A 21,886-nucleotide genomic window follows, 5' to 3' on the forward strand; every position below is an offset into this window, starting at 1 on the left:
GCACAGAGCCTGACATGGGGCTCAAACTCACGAACTGCGTGATCATGACCTGATCATGACCTGATCATGATCTGGTGGCCACTTAACTGACTGAGCTACCCAAGCGCCCCTTTGTCCTTTTTTATGGCTGAGTAATAACCCATTGTGTACGTGTACCACCTCTTCTTTATCCATTCATCTATCAGTGGACACTTGGGTTGCTTCCACACCTTGGCTAGTGTAAATAATGCTGCAATAAACATAGGGGTGGATATATCTTTTCTCGTTAGTGTTTGAATTTGGGGGGTAAATACCCAGTAGTGGAATTACTGGGTCATATGGTATTTCTACTTTTAATTTTTTCTAAATTTTTAATTGTTTCTAAATTTCTTTTGAGAGAAAGCACTCATGCATAAACTGGGCAGGGGCAGAGAGAGAATCCCAAGTAGGCTCTGCTGACAGCGCAGAGATTATGAAATCATGACCTGAGCCGAAATCAAGACTTAGGTTCTTAACCAACTGAGCCAACCAGGAGCCCCTATTTTTAATTTTTTAAGGAACCTCTGTATTATTTTCCATAGTGGCTACACTAATTTACATTCCTCCCAGTGGTGCATGAGGGTTCTTTTTCTTCCACATCCTAGCCAACACTTGTTATTTCTTGTCGTTTTGATTCTAGCCATTCTGACAGGTGAAAGGTGATATCTCATTGTGGTTTTAATTTGCATGAAATGATAGCTTTCAATTAAAGAGGAGTTTGTTTTCACATGTTTTAAGCTGGTATTATGTTCTTTACTTACAATAACTTGAATCAGACCCTGAATATGAATTAGTTATCAAAGTGGTTTAGGTGGGGGTGCCTGGGTGGCTCAGTCGATTGAATGTCAAGTCCAACTCTTGATTTTGGCTCAGGTCATGATTTCATGGTTTGTGAGTTGGAGCCCTATCTCAGGCTCCACGCTGATGTTGTGGAGCCTGTTTGGGATTCTCTCTGCCCCCCTCATGTGTATGCTCCCTCTCATTTTCTCTCTCTCTCTCTCTCTCTCTCTCTCTCTCTCAAAATAAAATAAACTTAAAAAAAAAAAAAAGTGGCTTAAGTGACTCGGTAAGTTATTCTGTGGTTTGGTTTGCTCTTTATAGGATAAATGTTCTCCTGGTAGAGACTAATATTTGTGTGTGTTCTCATTCAAAAAGCAGATTATATGTTTCTATATTTAGTCTGAATTTTGACTTAGTGTTTTTGGATTCCTCCACAGGTTTGAGTGACATTTCTCCATCTACAAGCCTTCCACCTCTGGTTGAAGGCCAGCTACGCTGCTTTCTGAGACTTACTGTTAATAAAGTCATATGGAAGATTGCAAAGCCTCCCACTTGTGTACTTGTCCGAGTGAGATGGTGGGGAGAAACATCAGATGGAACCCTTTTTTGTCCCAGGGACGCATTGCAGACTGAACCAAAAGCTGTCAGAACAACTACACGTTATGCTGTTCGCTGTGGTCCAAAGCAGTTTACCTCTTATCTAACTGGTATGTTTTTGTCTTATCATTTCAGCTTCAGGCCTAATAAATGTATGTTATGTTGTTAGCAAAGGGTATTATCGTGTACATAGTATCTATGGCATTGTTAATTATTAAGTGAAAGAAGTTTTATAATAGCCGCCATTTATTGAGAGTATACTATGTGCCAGCAGTTGATACATATTGTTTCTAATCCTTAATAACCCTACAAGAAAAATATTTTCTGTGTTTTATAGGCAATGAAACTGAGGTGTAAAGATAAAATGAATACTCTCTAAGGTTACATAGTTGATAAATGGCAAAACTAGGATTTGAACCAGTTTCGGTCTGATGCCAAAACTCATGCACTTTTCACTACCCCATGCTTCTTTAGTAGTAACTGTAGTCTCTGCTCTGGGACTCATGTTAAAGGAAGAAAGGGATAGATAGATAGATAGATATGTCTATGTATAAACTTTACTAAAAGTACAAGATAATACATGGTTAAGTGAGTGGTTTAATGAATTAGTAATATAGGTTTTCATGGAAGGGAAGGATCCCTTTTTAATATTTATTTTTGAGAGAGAGAGAGAGCGCACCCATGAGCAGGGGAGGGGCAAAGAGAGAGAGGGAGAGAGAATCCCAAGCAGACTCTGTGCTAACAGCACAGAGTATAACATAAGGCCCAATCCCATGAACTGTGAGATCATGACCTGAGCTGAAATCAAGAGTCAGACACTTAACTGACTAACCCACCCCAAGAAGGGGTCCCATTACAAGAAACCAGGAGACAAGATTTCTTCATTTCTGTTCAAAGAAAGCATTCTAAATCTATGTTATTTCTGTATTCAGGTCAGGCTTTCCCATAAACACATTTTGGATGGTGGGTTATTTATCAAATCAATCTGTTTCAAGTAAAAAAAAAAAATCGGGTATCATGTAAACATTGTTGGGCTAAGAATACTGGAGAATCAGAGGTTAATTAAAGGTTAACTTGTCCCTAAGAAGCTTATATTCTATTAAAATTTTTTTGAAAATATCACAATATAAAAAACAAAACATTTGGTTATTCTAAAGATATATATTGAACTCTTAGCATATGCTAGACATTGTGCTAGGCACTGTGGGGAATTACAAAAATGAGTCAATTTAATCAGAGTGGTATCTAATTCTAACTAAATTCACAGAGTAGTTTAGTTACAATACTAGGTAGGAAATGTTAAGTACTGTTATAGGATACTCACAAATAATCTGGGTACTATAAGCCTAATTTAACAAATGAAGAGTGGTTAAAAATCCTTTAGTAAGAGAGGTGCCTGGCTGGCTCAGTCGGTTAAGCGTCTGACTGTAGATTTTGGCTAAGGTCATGATCTCACCATTTGTGAGATCGAGCCTTGTGTAGGGCTCTGCACTAACAGCACGGAGCCTGTTGGGATTCCCTCTCTCTCTCTGTCTCTCTCTCTCTCCCCACCGACCCTGCCCCTCCCCTGCTTGCTCACCAGATCTCTCTCTCAAAATAAATAAATAAACATTAAAAAAATGTTTTCAGTAAGAGAGAAAATATCTATTAATATGATAGTAAATCACACATTTATTTGAGCATCCTGCAGTATGATAAAGAATGCATTAGACCTGACATTTGAACTTTAGATTGGTGTTATCAGCTGTGGGATTTGGGGAAAGTCCCTTCCCATTTCTGATCCCCCTTTCCCTCATCTGTTAAAAGTGGGATCAGATAGCTGCCCTTTCACTTTGCTTTTTCATGAAGAGCCTGGTTGAATGAGAAGAACATGGGCTTTGAAGTCAGTCTTGAATTGGAACTCTGGCTTCAGGATTGGATGGCTGTACAATGCTGAGATGTTCCTTAAAATCTTGGAGCCTCAGTGTCCTATTAGTTAAATGAGGATAATAGCACTTACCGGCAGGAATTATTGAAAAGGTTAAATGAAAAAATTTTTGTGAACTGATTGGTCCAGTACCTGGCACATTGTAGGTGTGAGTCTTGTAAAAATGTAAAGTTTTTGGCACTGTAGGGAATACAGAAGCTTTAGACGTAATCTCTGGTCAAAAGGATCAGTTGAAAAAAACAAAACTGGTACATATGAAATAGTAGTGACCAGTGGCAAACAATAAGTAATTAAATGTCTGATTACTTGGTGCATATAGTAAGTACTAAATGAATATTCCATAATATTATCATAGGAACTTGAGAATCATAACTTAAGAACTCACTATCATAAGTTCTCAGGAAACCAGAATCCTACTTCTGTTGTGTACTAACTAGCTGTTTGAATTTAAGCAAGCATTTATCTTCCTGTGCCTTAATTTTCCCCTTATTAAATTGAAGGGGTTAACCACCAAATGAGCCAATAATAAAATTTTATAAATCTAGTTAAGAAAGAAGCTTTGTTAAAAAAAAAAAGAGGTTAGAGTGGGAGAGAGCCAAAGCATAAGAGACTCTTAAAAACTGAGAACAAACTGAGGGCACCTTTTGGGATGAGCACTGGGTGTTGTATGGAAACCAATTTGACAATAAATTTCATATATTGAAAAAAAAAAGAAAGAAGCTTTGTTGAAGGTAGGATTTGAATAGTAGTTGGATGAGGTGAACCTTGTAAGTGATGGCCCAGCTATGGACATGAGTATGATGTGTTTATTAGAAAATGAAGACATAAGAGATCAAACATTAGTTCACATGAATATATGCTCTAACTGAAAACTTGGAAAAGTGTAACTATTTCTTAAGCTATGTGGTAGGTATTTGTTTCTTTATTCTTTTATGTACTCTTTTATATGCATATTTCATTTAAAAGAAAGAAAAGTGCATGGTTCTGGAAGCCACGAGGAAGCAGCCTGGTGGCCAGCCTGACAAAGCCCACACTGGGCCGCAATCATGAGTGGCCACCACTAGGCTTCAGGAGGTGCTAGGTTCATCAGAGCCCTTCTTCTCACCTCCTCTTCGCTACGTAGACTAGGCAGGCTACAGCAAACAGAAGCAGTTGAGTTCTTTTATATCAAAACAGCAAAACACCAAAGAGGAAGTTGAGAGAACTCCACTCTTTCTATTATACAAGCCTTCCTGACACCTGTAACCATGTGCCTTGCACCAAGTGGAAAATAAACTCCATCCTGCCAGTTGGAAAGAAAGAAAGAAAGAAAGAAAGAAAGAAAGAAAGAAAGAAAGAAAGAAAGAAAGAAGAAAGAAAAGGAAAGAAAGAAAGAAAGAAAAGAAAAGAAAAGAAAAGAAAAGAAAGAAAGAAAGAAAGAAAGAAAGAAAGAAAGAAAGAAAGAAAGAAGAGGGGCGCCTGGGTGGCTCAGTTGGTTAAGAGTCCGACTTCGGCTCAGGTCATGATCTCTCAATTTGTGAGTTCGTGCCCCGCATCGGGCTCTGTGCTGACAGCTCAGAGCCTGGACCCTGCTTCGGATTCTGTGTCTCCTTTCTCTCTGCCCCTCCCCTGCTCATACTCTGTCTCTCTCTGTCTCTCAATAATAAATAAATGTTAAAAAAATTAAAAAAAAAGAAAAAGAAGAAAATGTATAAGGTAAACTAATGAATATATTGCCACAAATTAGTGTGAAACATGAATAGGTCCAGGTTGAAAAGAGCAAGGCAATAAAACAGAGTATATTAATTCCTCAAGTAAGGATAATTTATAGGAACAAGTGAAAATGTTAGCATTTTACAGTTTATAAAATACTTTCAAGTCCAACATCTTCTTTGATGTTTAAAACAATCCTGTGTAGTAGGTAGGGTGGTTTGTTTTATTCCTTTCTTTGTATCTATTTTACCTTATTCCAACGGGAAGTTAGGACAATTACAAATACATGTTAACGACAGAAAGATTTTTTTTAATACATAAGAAAATATTTACATTTTAAATCATTAAAAACTTTTTGTTTAAGGTAAATGAAAATACAGTAGGAGGAATGAGAGGAAGCCCCTGGGATTTACTACTATGCAGGCAGTGGGTATTCTCATTTTCTGATGAATTTGGGTTTCAGCGTTTAAAAGTGACATACCCAGGGTCACCCTAATGCCAACCCTGATAGTAGGTGCATGTTTTATTTGAAAATAAAATAATTTAAGTAAAAAAGTTTTCTCATACATACCCACCTCCAAGGAAAAAAGAAAGTAAATGAAAAATATCTGTGTATGTTATAATTGTTTCTGATTAGATATGGCTGTGCTGGTGCTGGAAGTAATCACCAAGCTTGATCATCTTCCAATTGGTAGAGTTCAGATCAGTGGACTAGCTCAGCTTTCTCCAACCCATCACATCAATGGATTTTTTACCATTGTTTCACCAACATCTAAGAAACTTGGAGAACTCCAGGTAAAAATATTTTAATTCTTTGCTGCGTAGAATAAAATTTTTTCAGTACAAGTAGTTGAGTCTGTTTGTAGAATGGATAGGTACATGACTCCCATTTATCATGGTAATTCCCACTTCATGCCTTTGTTCATGTTTTTACCCAGTCTTTTTTTTTTTTTTAATATAATTTATTGTCAAATTGGCTTACATATAACACCCAGGGCTCATCCCAACAAGTGCCCTCCTTAATGCCCATCACTCATTTTCTCCTCTTCCCCACCCCCCCCATCCACCCTTAGTTTGTTCTCTGTATTTAAGAGTCTCTTGTGGTTTGTCTCCCTCCCTCTCTGTTTGTAACTATTTTTTTCCCCTTCCCACCCCCCATGGACTTCTGTTAAGTTTGTCAAGATCTACATATGAGTGAAAACATGATACCTGTCCTTCTCTGACTGACTTATTTCACTCAGCATAATACCTTCCAGTTCCATCCACGTTGCTGCAAATGGCACTGTCTTTATAATGTATCTTATCCAAATCCTCTTAGTGCTTTACTACCCATCTGAAGTGCCAAGAGTCCTTCACAGCTCCTACTGCATTCATTCTTCTCTGTACTCTTTATTAAATTTATGACATTAATTATATAATCATTGTTTGGTTACAATCCTACACAATCTCTAAAATTATGTACTAGTCATTTCCCTTTAATTCCCTTTCTTTTTAGTTTCTAGATTCCCTGGGAGGCAGGACATTGTTTTCTACTTTCTGTGTTTTTCCCACAGCTCCTAACATAATGCCAAGCAATAATTGCTTGTTTGACTCACGTAAGTGGCATCTTTGATGTGTTCATTCGTGCCTACAACCTTTTTATACAGTATTATGTGCCACTAAGGATACAGAGATAAGAGATGATTCTTTCATATAGTTTTCCGAAGTCACATAGGAGGAAATAGAAGAATAATAAGTAGAATGCTGTGTGATAGGTGTTATGCTACATATGTGTACAGGATGGTGGAAAGAACATGGAAGGGTCCTTTTCTGAGCGAGACTTTTTGGGAGTGCTTCCTAGAAAGTTCTGAGTATTCAAATCACTTAGGAATTTCATGAGTTTTACCTTTTCAAATGTATTCTAAAATACAGAAGTTTAAACAGGTAGAGAAAAGATATACAGCATTATCAAATGTGAGAACTTCTTCCAAAACTATGAGCACAGGAGTGCCTAGCTGGCTCAGTCGGGAGAGCAGGAGACTCTCGATCTCTGGGTCCTGAGTTGGAGCCCCACATTGGGTGTAGAGATTGCTAAAAAAAAAAAGCCAAAAAAACAAAAAACAACAACAAGCGCATAAATGTGTTAGTGGAACAGAATAGAGTCCAGAAATAATTCTGGGGCGCCTGGGTGGCTCAGTCTAAGTGTCTGACTTTGGCTCAGGTCATGATCTCATGGTTCATGAGTTCAAGCCCCATATCAGGCTCTGTGCTGACAGTTGGGAGCCTGGAGCCTGCTTCAAATTCTGTTGTCTCCCTCTCTCTCTGCCCCTCCCTCAGTTGCGCTCTGTCTCTCAAAAATAAACATTAAAAAAAAAAGAATTCCAACTGAATGAAAGAATGTAACATTTTCTTTCTCATATTTTTATATATAATAAATTAAAAAATAGTGGCACCTTATGGTAGTAACTTCATAGTGAAGTGAGTATGGTTACTTTTCTGATAATGGTACAGATTTACCTTAGATCTGCAAGACAATTTGGCATTGTGTTTCAAGAGCCCTAAAATTGCCATATATCATTTACCTAAGTAATTCTACCCTTAGGAACTTATCTTAAGGAAATACCATAAAAAGAGAGGGAAGCTATATGCTTACGTCTAGTCATGGAAATACACTTTAAAAAAATTTTTTTTAATGTTTACTTATTTTTGAGAGAGAAAGAGACAGAGCCTGAGCAGGGGAGGGGCAGAGAGAAAGGGAAACACAGAATCCAAAGCAGGCTCCAGGTTCTGAGCAGTCAGCACAGAGCCCAATGCAGGGCTCAAACTCATGAACCACGAGATCATGACCTGAGCCGAAGTTGGATGCTTAACTGACTGAGCCACCTACGCACCCCAGAAATACACTTTTAATGTTGAAAAAATGAAAACAATGTATTCAAAAATATTAAAATTATAGTCTATTAGTAGAATATTTTGTTTCTGTAAAAGACAAAATTACATAATTGTATAGCCTCATGGAAAAATGGATTTTGGATTGATAACAAACAAGAATTAAAATTAAATACACATACATACATGTATTATCAATGACTGGGAAAAAATAAGGAAAATTAAAAACAGTTGGAGTAGGGACACCTGGGTGTCTCAGTCGGTTAAACATCCAGCTTCAGCTCAGGTCATAATCTCACGTTTTGTGGGTTCAGGCCCCGCATCTGACAGCTCGGGGCCTAGAGCCTGCTTCAGATTCTGTCTCCCTCTTTCTCTGCCACCACCCTGCTCATGCTCTGTCTCTCTCTCTCAAAAATAAAAATAAAAAATTTGAAGTGTAGGATTCTAGGTGGGGTTTTTTCCTATTTTTAAAATTGAGATATAATTTGGGGTGCCTGGTGGCTTAGTTGGTTAAGTGTCCAACTCTTGATTTCACCTTAGTCACAATGTGAAGATTCGGTTTGTGGGATCGAGCCCCAGGTCGGGCTCTGTCCTCACAGCATGGAGCCTGCTTGGGATTCTCTCTCCTCCTCTCTCTCTCTCTGCCCCTGGCGTTCTCATTTTTAAAAAATAAAATAAAATTGAGATATAATTCCCATGTCATAAGATTCACCCTTTTAGAGTAAACAATTCAGTGTTTTTTAATATGTCCACAAGATTTTATAACCATCACCACTATCTAATTCCAAAAAGGAGCACTGTGCCCATTAGCAGTCATACCCCTTTTCACCCTTTACCAGTCCCTGGCAACCACTAATTTAACTTCTGTTTTTAATGTATTTGCTTATTCAGGACCGTTCATATAAATGAAATAATATATTGTGTAGCCTTTTGTAACTGACTTCTTTCATGTAGCGTGATGTTTTCAAAGTTCATCTTTGTTGTGGCATGTATCGGTACTTCATTCCTTATGATGCCTGGATAATATTCCATTGTATGGATAGGCCACATGTTTATCCATTCTTCAGTTGATGAACATTTGGTTTATTTCCACTTCTTGACCACTGTGAATAATGGCAGCCGCCGTAAACATTCACTTACAAGGTTTTTTGTGAACATGTTTTCATTTCTTTTGGGTATATACCTAGGAGTAGAATTTCAGCCATAGGGTAGGTATGTTTAACTTTGAAGAACTGCCAGACTGTTTTCTAAGGTGCCTGCATCATTTTTTCTCTATATTTAAATATCAGTTGCTGCAATAATACTTGTGTGAGTGTTTATTTAAATGTCATTGGAATTTTTGGAAAATTGTATATAGAGCTTTACAGACAGAAGTCAGATTTTAAAAGATTATGGAATAAGGAAATAAGTAGCAATTAGAGATTTCTGTTTCCCAAGTAAATGTCAGTGAAAAGAAGGAGAGGTAGTGTGATCTAGTGGAAATAGCACTAGAGTTGGACATGAGAAATTGGTTAAAAAACAATTCTGGTGTTCACTTGTCCTCTCTGAGCTTCCGTATCCTATTTTATAAATTGAATATACTAAAACATTTCCCTCACAGCATTGTTGCAGGGATTGAGATTTAAAAAGTTTGGAAACACTTAACATGGTGTTTAGGCATGTGATGGGGACATGGCAAATTTATTTGAATTTGAGAGGACACTAACTGTGGGTAGCAGAATTCAGAAGTTTGATCATTACTGTTTTAGAACAGGGGTTGACACACTTTGCCTGGTGTTCCATATCTGGCCTTCTAACTGAACGTGGTTTTTGCATTTTTAAAATGGTTATTTGAAAACTAACATCCAATAAATAAAGCCTAAAATATTTATTCTCTGCCCCTTTACGGAATACGCTTGCTGGCCCCTTTTTAGAGCATGATTTGTTTGTAGACCAAAGAGAAGCAAGTGAAGAAAGAAATTGAAAATAAGAGGATAACTGAGCCAGTATCATGAAGGTCATGAAGAGAATTAAATGGGAATGAGTTTTTATCATGAACTCAGCTAATAGGGTTACGTTGGGAATAGAGGAATTATAACCAGTAGGAAGAGGAAGAACATTTTGATATAGACAAAATTGAAGTTCATTCTGATAGTTTTCTCATCAGCATTTATTGTATGCCTATCTACCATATGTTAGGCACTATATATTTTGTTAACTTTTTTTTTGTTTTTCTTAGAGATATGCAAAACAATATCTTATATGTATAAAATATAAAAACAACATATAGTGGAATGCCCATTGTCTCCTCACCCAGGCTAAGAATTTTTTTTTTTTAACGTTTATTTATTTTGAGAGAGCGAGAAAGAACGCAAGCAGGGGAGGGGTAGAGAGAGGGGGAGAGAGAATCCCAAGCAGGCTCACAGAGCCCAATGTGGGGCTTGACCTGAGCTGAAATCAAGAGTCCAAAGCTTAACTGACTGAGCTACCCAGGTGCCCCCAGACTAAGAAATATTAATAGAGTAAGTAAAAGGAGCCGGTTTTAGAGATTCATCCGTATTGTTTTGTATATCAGTAGTTCCCTTTTGCAGAGGTATGTTCTATTGCATTGATAATTTCACAGTTGTGGTTTTGTTTTGTTCTGTTTTTTATCTATTTACCAGTTGGTGGACATTTGGGTTTTCTTTTTTTGTTTGTTTTTTGTTTTGTTTTGTTTTGTTTTTATTTTTATTTTTTTTTACTACTTTTTGCTTGTTATGAATAAAGCAACTCTTTGTGTGGACACGTGTTTTTATTTTCTTTGGAAAATACCCAAAAATGGAATTGCTGAGTCATGGTTAACTTTTTAAGAAACTACCAGACCATTTCCAAAGTGGTTGCATAACTTAACATTCCCATCAGTACTATATAAACATTCTCCGTATAAACATCTACTTGGTATGTAGTTGCTCCACGTCCTTGCCATTACTTGGTTTGGATAGTCTTTTTAATTTTTGTCATTCTCGTGTTCTACTGAGTAGGTACTGATATCTCACTATGGTTTTAGTTTGTATTTCCTGATGATTAATACATTGAGTATTTTTTCATAGGCTTTTGGGCCATTATCTTCTTCAGGGATTCACAGGCTATATAACCCCCAAGGCAAGTCTGACTCACTCACCACCTATATTTGTAGGTAATTTTATTAGAACACAGCCATACTCACTTATTTGCGTGTGGTCTGTTGCACCTTCCATGCTGTAACAGCAATGTAGAGTAGTCCCCCTGCCCACATCTGCAGTTTCTTTTTTGGTGATTTTAATGTAGTTGGGAAGCCGATGATCCTCCTTCTGACTTATCCTCAGAAATCAGTATCAGCCTATCGCCATGTCACAATGCTTAGGTCGTTCACCACACTTAATGTCATCACGTGTGCATTTTATCATCTTATCACTAGAATAAAGGTGAATACAGTACAATGAGATATTTTGAACAAGACCACATTCACATGATTTATTTTATTTTATTATTAGCTATTGTAAATCTCTTACTGTACCTAATTTTTAAGTTAAACTTTGTCATAGTTATGTAAGTATATAAGAAAAAAACATATGTATTGGTTCAGTACTATCTGCAGTTTGAGGCATCCACTGGGGATCTTGGAACATATCCCCCGTGGATAAGGAGGGACTACTGTATTATGACAGAAACTGTATGGCATGCAAAGCCTAAAATATTAATTCTCTGGCTCCTTCACAGGAAAGAAAAAGTAATCAGTATATCTTATGGTTCAGCTTTAAAGAGGGATTCCATATATAGTCAATTCAAGACTGTTTTGGGGACCAGCAAAGCAGTGATATGACAAGAACTCCCATCACTCACTGCATACTCATTTTTTAAAAAGTTTTTTAATATTTATTTATTTTTGAGAGAGAGAGACAGAACGTGATCAGGGGAGGGGCAGAGAGAGAGGGAGACACAGAATCCAAAGCAGGCTCCAGGCTCTGAGCCGTTAGCATAGAGCCTGATGCAGGGCTTGAATTCACAAACCATGAGATCATGACCTGAGTCGAAGTCTGATGCTCAATCGACTGAGCCACCCAGGTACCCCTGATACTCAGTTTTAAAAGTCATTTTTAAATTAATATTTTACCTTCACATAAAGAGTCAAATAACTCTGTTACAAAAATGAGTCCCTCACATAGACCCATACTTTTCCCAGAGGCAACTACTTTCAACTCCTGCCCCTGATTCTTATGGTATTTACCTCTATAGTTCCAAATAATATGCTTATATTTATGTCACATCTTCATCTCCTCCCCCACCCTCTCAGTTTTCAGGCACTGTCTTCTGACTTCCTAATACAGAAGATGCAAATTTAGCTCAATCCCACATCCTTCTACCTCCCCATCTCCCAACCTGCCCACTCAGTTATACTATAAACATTGATTGTTGATCTAACCAAAATTACTGAGCAACTGTCATGCCACAACAACAAAGTACAGTAGTCTCCCCTATCCGCAATTTCTCTTTCGGTGGTTTTAGTGTAGTTGGGAAGCATGTGATCCTCCTTCTGACTTATCCTCAGAAGATCAGTAGTAGCCGATCTCCATGTCACAATGCTTATGTTGTTCCTCAAACTTAATGTCATCATGTACGCATTTTATCATCTTATCACTAGAATAAAGTTAAGTACAGTACAATAAGATATTTTGAGCAAGACCGCATTCACATAATTTATTATATAAGCAGGTAACATAATATATACATACGTATGATTCTTTTACATTGTAATTGAAGAACAAGTAAATTATAAATTCTTTCATTTTGAAATCAGTTCCTTTGATCTGACTAAAAATATCAGACGTTTTACATTTGGTGGACACTACAGCATTGATTTTTTTTAAACCATTTAAGAATAAAATTTAGTTTTTCTTCAGTTTAACAACAAAATAACTTTACAAACATGAGTGTTTCCAATCAAGGGCAGAATCTTAGCACAATAATTTTTGAAGTTAGGATATTATTACTAAGACATTCTTTTTTAAAATTTATTTTTAAGGATAGAGAGAGCACGAGTGGGGGAGAGGGGTGGGGGGGAGGGGTGCAGAGAATCCCAAGCAGGCTCCACGCTCCGTGAGGAACTCGATGCTGGGCTCAATCCCACGATCCTGAGATCGTGACCTGAGTCAAAATCAAGAGCCAGATGCTTAATTGACTGAGCCACCCAAGCACCCTGAGATTTTGATGCCTTAAAGTTCTTATCTTAATACATAATTTCACGTCGTAGGAGTATCACTTATTTTATTTGCATTTTAAAAACAAACCTTATTTAAAATCAGTACTTTTCTGTTTATTCCATTTTTGTCCTGCATCTTTTTTACATACTAATTATAATTCTATAGGTTGTTTCATAATGCTGTCTTTTGACAGTCACATTTTACCCCCTAACAGTCACTTTTTGTGGGGTTTTTTTTTTTTTGCCTTATTTTATCATTAGGAATATTCTCTTCCACACAGAAATATGCCTTTTCACATTTCTTTTGAAAATCATGGGTCTCTAATTGTCTCTGGGATAGGAGAAATATTTCACTTTCCTCTTGATTCTGCTGTAAGAAAGACCATAGTCTACAGAACCCAGAGATGGTACAGGAATAGTATAAACTCTATACACCTAAATTTGACAATTTACATGAATTCTTCGAAAACCACAAACTACCAAAAGTCACTCAAAATGAAATACCTGGGGCACCTGTGTGGCTCAGTTGGTTGAGCTCCGAGTCTTGATTTCAGCTCAGGTCATGATCCCAGGGTTGTGGGAGTGAGTCCCACATTGGGCTCTGTGCTGAGCATGAGGCCTGTTAAAGATTCTGTCTCTCCCTTTGCCCCCGCCCCCCACCATGTATGTGTGTGCATGCTCTCTCTCTCTCTCTCTCTCTCTCTCAAATAAAAAAAGAAATACATAACCTGAATAGACCTGTAACTATTAAATTGCTTTTGCATTTTAAACCCTTTTACAAAAAAACCCCTCCAGGCCAAGTTAATTTTACTGGCAAATTCTTCCAAACATTTAAAAAAAATGGAAGGGGCACCTGGGTGGCACCATCAGTTAAGCATCCAACTCTTGATCTCGGCTCAGGTCATGATATATCACAGTTCATGAGTTCAAGTCTTGCATTGGGCTCTGTGCTGCTGGCCTGGAACTTGCTTGGGATTCTGTTTGTCCAAATAAAGAAAGGAAGGGGGGTGGGGGTGGGAGGAAGTGCACCAATTTTGCACAATCTTTTCCAGAAAATAGGAGAAAATACTTTTCAGTTTATTTTATGAGTCTTGCACCACCTTGATAGCAAAACTAGAGAAGGACAGTTTAAGATTTAGACCTAAAAATAAACCTAAAAATCCTCAAGAAAATATTAGCGAGTTGGGTCCAGCACTATATAAAAAGGATAATAAGACCATGTCCAGGTGGGGTCTATCCCAGGAATGCAAGACTGTCTCAGTTTTTGAAAATCAACCAGTGTGACAAGCCACGTTAATAATAGAATACTACTAAGTCTGTAAAAACATGAACTATTGATACACACACGACATAGAGGAACCTGAGAGGCATTACTCTGAGTGAAAGAAGCCTGTCTCAAAAGGTTACATACCATATGTTTTCCATTTATATGACATTCTCAAAAAGCCAGAACCATAATAGTCGAGAATAGATCAGCTGCTGCTAGGGATTAGGGGTGAAGAGAGCGTGTGACTACAGAGGGATAGCTTCAGGGAGCTTTTTGAGATGATGAAGTGTTCTCTATCTCAATTGTGGTGGTGGTTACATGCATCTATTCATAGGTTAAAATTTATAGGAGTGTATTTACACACAAAAATGTCCATTTTATTGTAAGAAAGTAAAATTTTTAAAAGCCCCCACAGACCAAATGTGATGATGAACAACAGTTATCAGTCTGCCTCATTGAAATATGGCTGGGGACTTTTCAAATTGGAGCATGTACCCTGACTAAAGCCACTAGTCTACTTCATCTAATTTTTGCCACATTGGAATGGAGACCCAGCATTGTTGGATTTTCTGATTTTCCAAGAGAAGCCAGAATTACTAAATTTTACACAAAATCTGGTATTGTAAAGCATTGTTACATAATTAAAAAAAATTTTTTTAAGTGATGTGTTGACCAGCATAGGTCTGAAAAATAGGCATACTAATAGGCTGTCACCGATGCTGATGTTGTAGTAGATCATCGTGGGCAACTTAGTGTTGAAGACAGCCTTGAGTCATTGAGAGAAGACTGATGAATGTCCCTAGGGTTGCTCTGTTATGGGTGTGAGACTTTTCTGGTAGACTTATGGTATTTGTGGGTGGCATGGGCTTCTGAAGAGATGTGATATATTTAGGTGACAGAATGATGGTCTGGGGATGGTACCAGAACGGAGTAAGTCAACTTCCCTCATCCCGGCTAGTAAAAGCAGTAGTTTCCATTGGAGAAGACTTCAGAGAAATTGGGGCATTTTAAGAAAGGGAATGTTCAGTTGAAGTGGTAAGGAAGTTTGTATGAAATAGAAATCCTACAGGGCTCTGTGAGGGGATTGGCAGAGGAGTGAACACAAGGATGAACCGTGATTAAGGAGGAGTATGACTGAGGTGGACAGGAATGCCAATCTAGGAGGTGAATGTAGGAGTGTATTGGGTACATTATATGGAAGCAGAGGAGTTAAGAGTGGCAATCTCTTGGATTTGTAGGAATTGCTGAAACATTTTATACCTCTAAAGCTTGACTCATGCTCTTCCCTCTACCTGGAATGTTGTGCCTCAACCTCCCTCAGCCTTATCTGTATCATTCCTATACAAAATTCTAAATCCAGGGGCAGCTGGGTGGCTCAGTCAGTTAAGCGGCCGACTTAGGCTCAGGTCATGATCTCGCGGTCCGTGAGTTCAAGCCCCACGTTGGGCTCTGTGCTGACAGCTCAGAGCCTGGAGCCTGTTTCAGATTCTGTGTCTCCCTCTCTCTGACCCTCCCCCATTCATGCTCTGTCTCTCTCTGTCTCAAAAATAAATAAATGTTAAAAAAAATTTTTTTAATAAATAAATAAAATTCTAAATCCAGATGTTTACGTTTCACTTCTGGAAACCATCCCTGGCACTCCTTCCTCACCTCTTCCCCAAGCTCAGACCTCTCTTTCTCATACCATCCAGTATACATCCCTATCTCAGAGCTCACCATCTTATATTAAAATTACTTTTTTTTAAGTTCCCGTATAAAATACCATGGTCCTCTGTGGGTCAGGTTCCATATTTTATTCATCTCTTTGCCTTAGACAGGTAGCACACAGCCTGGCATTGAGCTAGTACCAACAAATATTTCTTGAACAGAGAAGTTAGGTTAGCACATGTTTTGGTTTTTTTGTTTTTTTTGTTTTTTATTTATTTATTTTTGGGACAGAGAGAGACAGAGCATGACCGGGGGAGGGGCAGAGAGAGAGGGAGACACAGAATCGGAAACAGGCTCCAGGCTCTGAGCTGGCAGCACAGAGCCTGACGCGGGGCTTGAACTCACGGACCGCGAGATCGTGACCTGGCTGAAGTCGGACGCTTAACCGACTGCGCCTCCCAGGCGCCCCAGCACATGTTTTAATTATAAGATTGGCATAGCAGGTACCTGGACTTTCTTCTTTCATTAAGAGCCACTGGTAGTATAGGCCTATGAGCTGTTTTGTGATTGGCTCAGATCTGCTTAGAGAAAAAGCAAAACTCAGTGCCAGATAGCAAGTCATGGTTAAGGCCAGGGACATCGCCTTTATTCTCAGTGTCTTCTTTGTTTCTAAAATACAGTGGCAGCCTTTTGGGAAATGATGAATGGTAAGGGAACGCTTTCTGACATTTACATTTGGGCAGCCAGGATTTTATGTGATGCTATTACAGTGATCACTGCACAGAGTATTTATCCTACTGCATTCCTGTCATTTGTCTTTGTAGAAAATCTTGATGGTGAACAGATTTAAAAGACTTTATGTTACCTGGTTCATGAAAAGAATTCTCCTCATCGGGAGCCAGGTGTATTTTATTGAGTCTGTGCCTTTGCAGTTTCTCTGCACAAATTATTCCATTGACCTTTCCAGAGACATCTTAAAATAATCTAACTGCAACCTTCCCTTATTGTGTTAGGCCATTTATCATTATTTAACTCTGGCTGCTCGAACAATTCCTTCTGCTTTCTCTGTCATTGGAACTGAACTTTCAACATCATTCTTTTATTTTGTGGTATATTCTTCCATTTCTTTCCTAAAGTTTTGCTTTAGGCTGTATTTTTTAGACTCTGTTCCTCCATTAGGCTTTTCAGGGGCTGGAGAGCCATTTAGTAGAGAACCTGAACTCACAGGAATGAGATGATAAAAGAAACTTCAAGTGATTACTTTTCATGTTAGTGTTTTCCCCTGTTCCCCCTGCCTAATCTCCAGCATAGAATTAAGGTCTTATTTTTCTCAAATAACCAACAATAGGGATGTGGAAGGTGTTACTATTCTTTTATTCATCAGACATAATAATTAGACATTGTTAGGCATAATAGACTTGCACACTAAGTGTGTCTTATGCTATTCAGTCCAGACAAAAATGAAAAGAACAAGTCCATGCCTTCAAGGAATTCAGAATCTAATCAGGATAATGAATGAACTAAAAGTTACAAAATACCTCCTGTAAGCCTCTGCTTTTTTTTTTTTTCCTTCAAATAGAACAGTATACTTTCCTGACAGAGTTATATCATTCATTACATGAGCTTCTCGGGGTGACAAACTTAGCACACCTTACGGCCTGTAGTAAGTTCAATGAATGGGGCTTATATTGATGGATAGATAAAGAATAAGTGGAAACATGAAGGAAATGGCCATGACATCTCTATCTAGACACAAGTTTTCACAGAGAAAGTAATACTGCAAGAAATTGCATATACAAAGACATAAGGGAATGAAACATAAGGTACATTTAGAGAACCCTAAATAATTGCTATATCTGGGAGAGAGGGATGGACGAGGGGAGGAAGGTGAGAGGTAAGGCTTCTGAGATAGGCAGGAATTTGAACTTGATCCTATAAGGAGTGGGGGCCATATTAATCAGGGAGTCTTAAAATTAGTCAATACCAAAGAGAATTTATGATATTACATGTCTCTTTCAGGTCTCACTTGCTCTGGAGCCTCTGTCAGAAACTTATGACAGCTACAATCCTCTTCCTACCACTGACGTGACAGAAAATGTGGTTTTATCTGAGCAGGAATTCAGAGAATATACTGAACCCAACAATACTCAGTTTCTGGTTCCACCAAGGCCTCGTAGGATACCTACCACCAAAATGGACGGAAAAGAGTTAACAGCTAACAGTAGTAGATCAACCACTCCGAGGTAATTACCACAGTCTGTCAGCTAACTCCCACTGTACTGATCATTTCTTTTATTTGTGTTTGGATTAAAGACTGAATGTAGTCATTCATCCAGCAAATAAATATGAAGTACCTACTGTGTGCCTAGGCCAGTACCAATTACTAGGCATAGAAATTAATGAGACAATTCTTATCTTTGAGGATTGCTCACAATCTATTAGGGAGACCAATGTACAGATAAATAAGTAAGATTAAGTCATACACAGATGCCATGATAGATGTTCATGAGGGAAAGGAGGGAAAGGGTGGTATTTCGTGAAACAGAATGGAGTAAGAGAAATAGATTTTTTTATTTTCTAATTTAAGAGAGATAGTGAGCATGAGTGGAGTAGAGGGGCAGAGGTGGGGAGAGAGACAGAATCCCAAGCAGACTCCATGCTTCATTGCAGAGCCCAATGTGGGGCTTGATCCCACGACCCTGGGATCATGACCTGAGCCAAAATCAAGAGTCAGATGCTCAACCAGCTGAGCCACCCAGGCGCCCCAAAATAGATTTGTCTTTTAAATAATTACGAGGCATTTGTTTTGTGTCTGGCTCTGTGCTGAGCTCTTTATTTCATTGTCTCACTTGAGCCGCAACCATACAACTGTAGGTGAAGCATCTATTATTTATTTCATTTGGGAGATCAAAAATGAATTTACAAAGTCTAGACTACACTGCTATAAACCACTCATGCACCTTCTGTCTCCGACAAAGTGAAATGTTACCGTAATGGGTAATATATTGCTAAAATTCTCCTTTATTTTAAAACAGGGGAAAGGACCACTTGTACTTTGCAGAGAACTCTGATACCATAAAGGATTCTTCCTTTGGACTACAACACCATCTTAATTCAGGACAGAGTTTAGAGTGTATGACTCTGAAAGGCAGAGCCCCACGGAAGCAGATGTCCCTTCTTAACAGTTCTGAATTCCAGCCTCAAATTACGACAGTGGCCAAGAGTCACAGTGACTCATGCATTGTTTCTTCAAACAACCCCCCTACCAAGGACCTTCTTTCAGGTATGTATGTATTTATGAACAAAGACTAAGCTATATTTATTAGAATTACTCTGCCTGTTAGTCAGTCTTCAAAGAGAACCAAGACTTCTGCTTGAACTAAATAGCCAAATAAAAGTGAGTAATCTCACTGACATTCAGAATCTCTCATCATTTAAAGGCAGCTCCATTAAACCAGTAAGTTACTTCTAAATAATTATTGGTGCTTACAACTGTAGGTTTAGGGAAGGAGCCATTTAAAATGAACCTGGATATGGGGGGAAAGCATTTATCATATCATATTATTCCTTATTTTTCCACAAATAATTTAAAGCAAATATGCTTTTTGTCTCATAAGCAGTATTTAATTGTACCACTGTGGAGAGGCTAGTACTAAATCTGTCTCACATTCTGAAAATTGTTGGTCTCAGTGGAAATATTCAGTGCACAACAACTGCTAATCTTAAGCCTAGGAATTGAATATGACTTGCAGCCAAACAGAAGTAGAAGGAAGTCAGTTTACCTATATAAGGGCTTAAATTGAAATTTAAAAGTCCAAATAGGATTATTTGGGAGTGGTATTATAAAAGCAACTGAGGTCCTTACATTACAATGTAAGGCTTCAACCATATATCTCTGTAACATTAGTAGCATGACAGGAATTTGTTTCCATGCTCACAAGTAAATTTCCAAAGTAGAATATCTGCAGCATTAGTAGAAAAGTCTTTAAAATAACTATTTGGGTACATAATTTACATTAGTCAGGGTATTTTTTTCATGAAGAAAGATATTTCATTCATATTTTTTCAACTGAAATGTCTGTGATCCCCTATTTTAAAAAATATACTCTGATTATAATCTATTAATGTTAATCTTCAGTGCAATCCTAGGCTATATTAACAAGAATGAATTATCCCAATATACTATACTATACTATCTGCACCTGTCAGCTCACACCTGGAATATTTTGTATAGTCACCAGACTTGGAGAAAGATATTTTTTGCTCATTAAGCAGTTACTTACTTAGTACCTATCATATGTCTGGCATTCTTCTACATGTCAGAATACAGCAATTTAAATTAAAACAAAAACAAAATTCTGCATCATGGACCTTGTATTCTAGATGGAAAGACCAATGATAAACCAGGTAAATAGGTAAGTATGTAGTGTTAGATGATGATAATGGCAATGGGAAAAAACAAAGGAAGGCAGATGAGAGAAGGGGATTTTAGTTTTACATAGGTTGGCAAAGGAAGGCCTCATTAAAAAAGTAACATGAGTAAAGATCTAAAGAAGATGAGTTCCTTCTAAAGAGAGTAACCAGGTTGAGGAAGGGACCACCAAGAGCTATTTAGCCTCACAAAAACAGCTATCATTTATTGAGCATTCATTATGTGCTAGATACTATGCCAAGTACCTTATCCACATAATCTTACAAAAACCAAGTGAGGTAGGGATTGTTATCCCCATTTAAAAACGAAAACACAGGCTCAGAATTAGGGAGCTCCTGTCCTGTCAAAGGGGTAGCTGCTCCTCAGCTCTAGTTCATTATTGCCTTTAGACTCTAAGGCAAGGTCCTCTGCTTTATCCTACTGTAGGTTCATTGTTTACCTAGGCCTGCCTTTTTTTTTTTTTCATTTTTCCTTAAATCAGGAATTTTCTGGGGTGCCTGGGTGGCTCAGTTGGTTAAGCGTCTGACATTGGCTCAGGTCATGATCTCACAGTTCATGGATTCGAGCCCAGCATCGGTCTCTGTGCTGACAGCTCAGAACCTGGAACCGGCTTCTGCTTCTGTTTCCCTCTCTCTGTGCCCCTCCCCACTCATGCTCTGTCTCACTCTCTCAAAAGGAAATAAACATTAAAAAAATGAAGGAAAAAAAAGACCTTTCTGCTCTACTGTCCAAGCCAAGCAAAATATGACAGGTACAGCACATGGACTGCCAATGTGTAGTCTCTTCCATGAGATTTAATGAGGATCAGTTGTCTTAAAGATGAAACAAGACAGATTGTGACTCAGCCTGAGTTATTAGTGTGACCTGTACAGGGGCGCCTGGGTGGCTCAGTCGGTTGGGCGTCTGACTTTGGCTCAGATCATGATCTCACGGTTCATGAGCTCAAGCCTCATGTTGGGCTCTGTACTGATAGCTCAGAGCCAGGAGCCTGCTTTGGATCTGTGTCTCCTTCTCTCTCTGCCCCTCTCCCTCTCACACTCTGTCTGTCTGTCTCTGTCTTAAAAATAAACATCACACACACAAAAAATAGTATGACCTACACACAATAGGAAAGGACAGTTTCAAGAGGTAGTGAATTCTCTATCACTGGAAATGGTCAAGCATGAGCTAGTTCACCTTCTGATGGGGCTTTTTCAGATTGTATTGAATTTTCAAGTGGACAGATAGGATGTTTTAAGGCCCCTTCCAACCACAAGATTCTGGAGAACTAAGGTTAAGTGGCCCACTCTAGTCTAAAGTAGGTCTAGAGCTGGGATTCTGAGAGGGATGTAACAAATATTGTAAATATAAATGTCTTCCTGGTCTTTATTATACTGACATGACACCAGAAAAGAGGTATAGAGCTGAATTGGTGAACTAGCTAGTATTTATGAAACATGAACTGCACATCCTTCTTATGAG

At 38.2% G+C, this 21,886-nt stretch overlaps 1 protein-coding gene across 11 annotated transcripts in view; it reads left to right on the top strand.

Moving 5' to 3' along the window:
• The window catches only part of C2CD3 (C2 domain containing 3 centriole elongation regulator), a 144,567-nt gene that overhangs the window by 3,292 nt on the left and 119,389 nt on the right, over positions 1-21,886 (top strand). For all 11 annotated transcript variants that reach the window (XM_058687784.1, XM_058687791.1, XM_058687786.1 and 8 more), the window contains exons 2-5: positions 1,236-1,505; positions 5,652-5,809; positions 18,013-18,236; positions 19,029-19,276. In XM_058687784.1, coding sequence (XP_058543767.1) covers positions 1,236-1,505; positions 5,652-5,809; positions 18,013-18,236; positions 19,029-19,276 — 900 coding nt within the window. The remainder of the gene's footprint in view (positions 1-1,235; positions 1,506-5,651; positions 5,810-18,012; positions 18,237-19,028; positions 19,277-21,886) is intronic.

The sequence above is a fragment of the Neofelis nebulosa genome, chromosome 10, assembly GCF_028018385.1.
Source record: "Neofelis nebulosa isolate mNeoNeb1 chromosome 10, mNeoNeb1.pri, whole genome shotgun sequence".
NCBI classification, from domain to species: domain Eukaryota; kingdom Metazoa; phylum Chordata; class Mammalia; order Carnivora; family Felidae; genus Neofelis; species Neofelis nebulosa.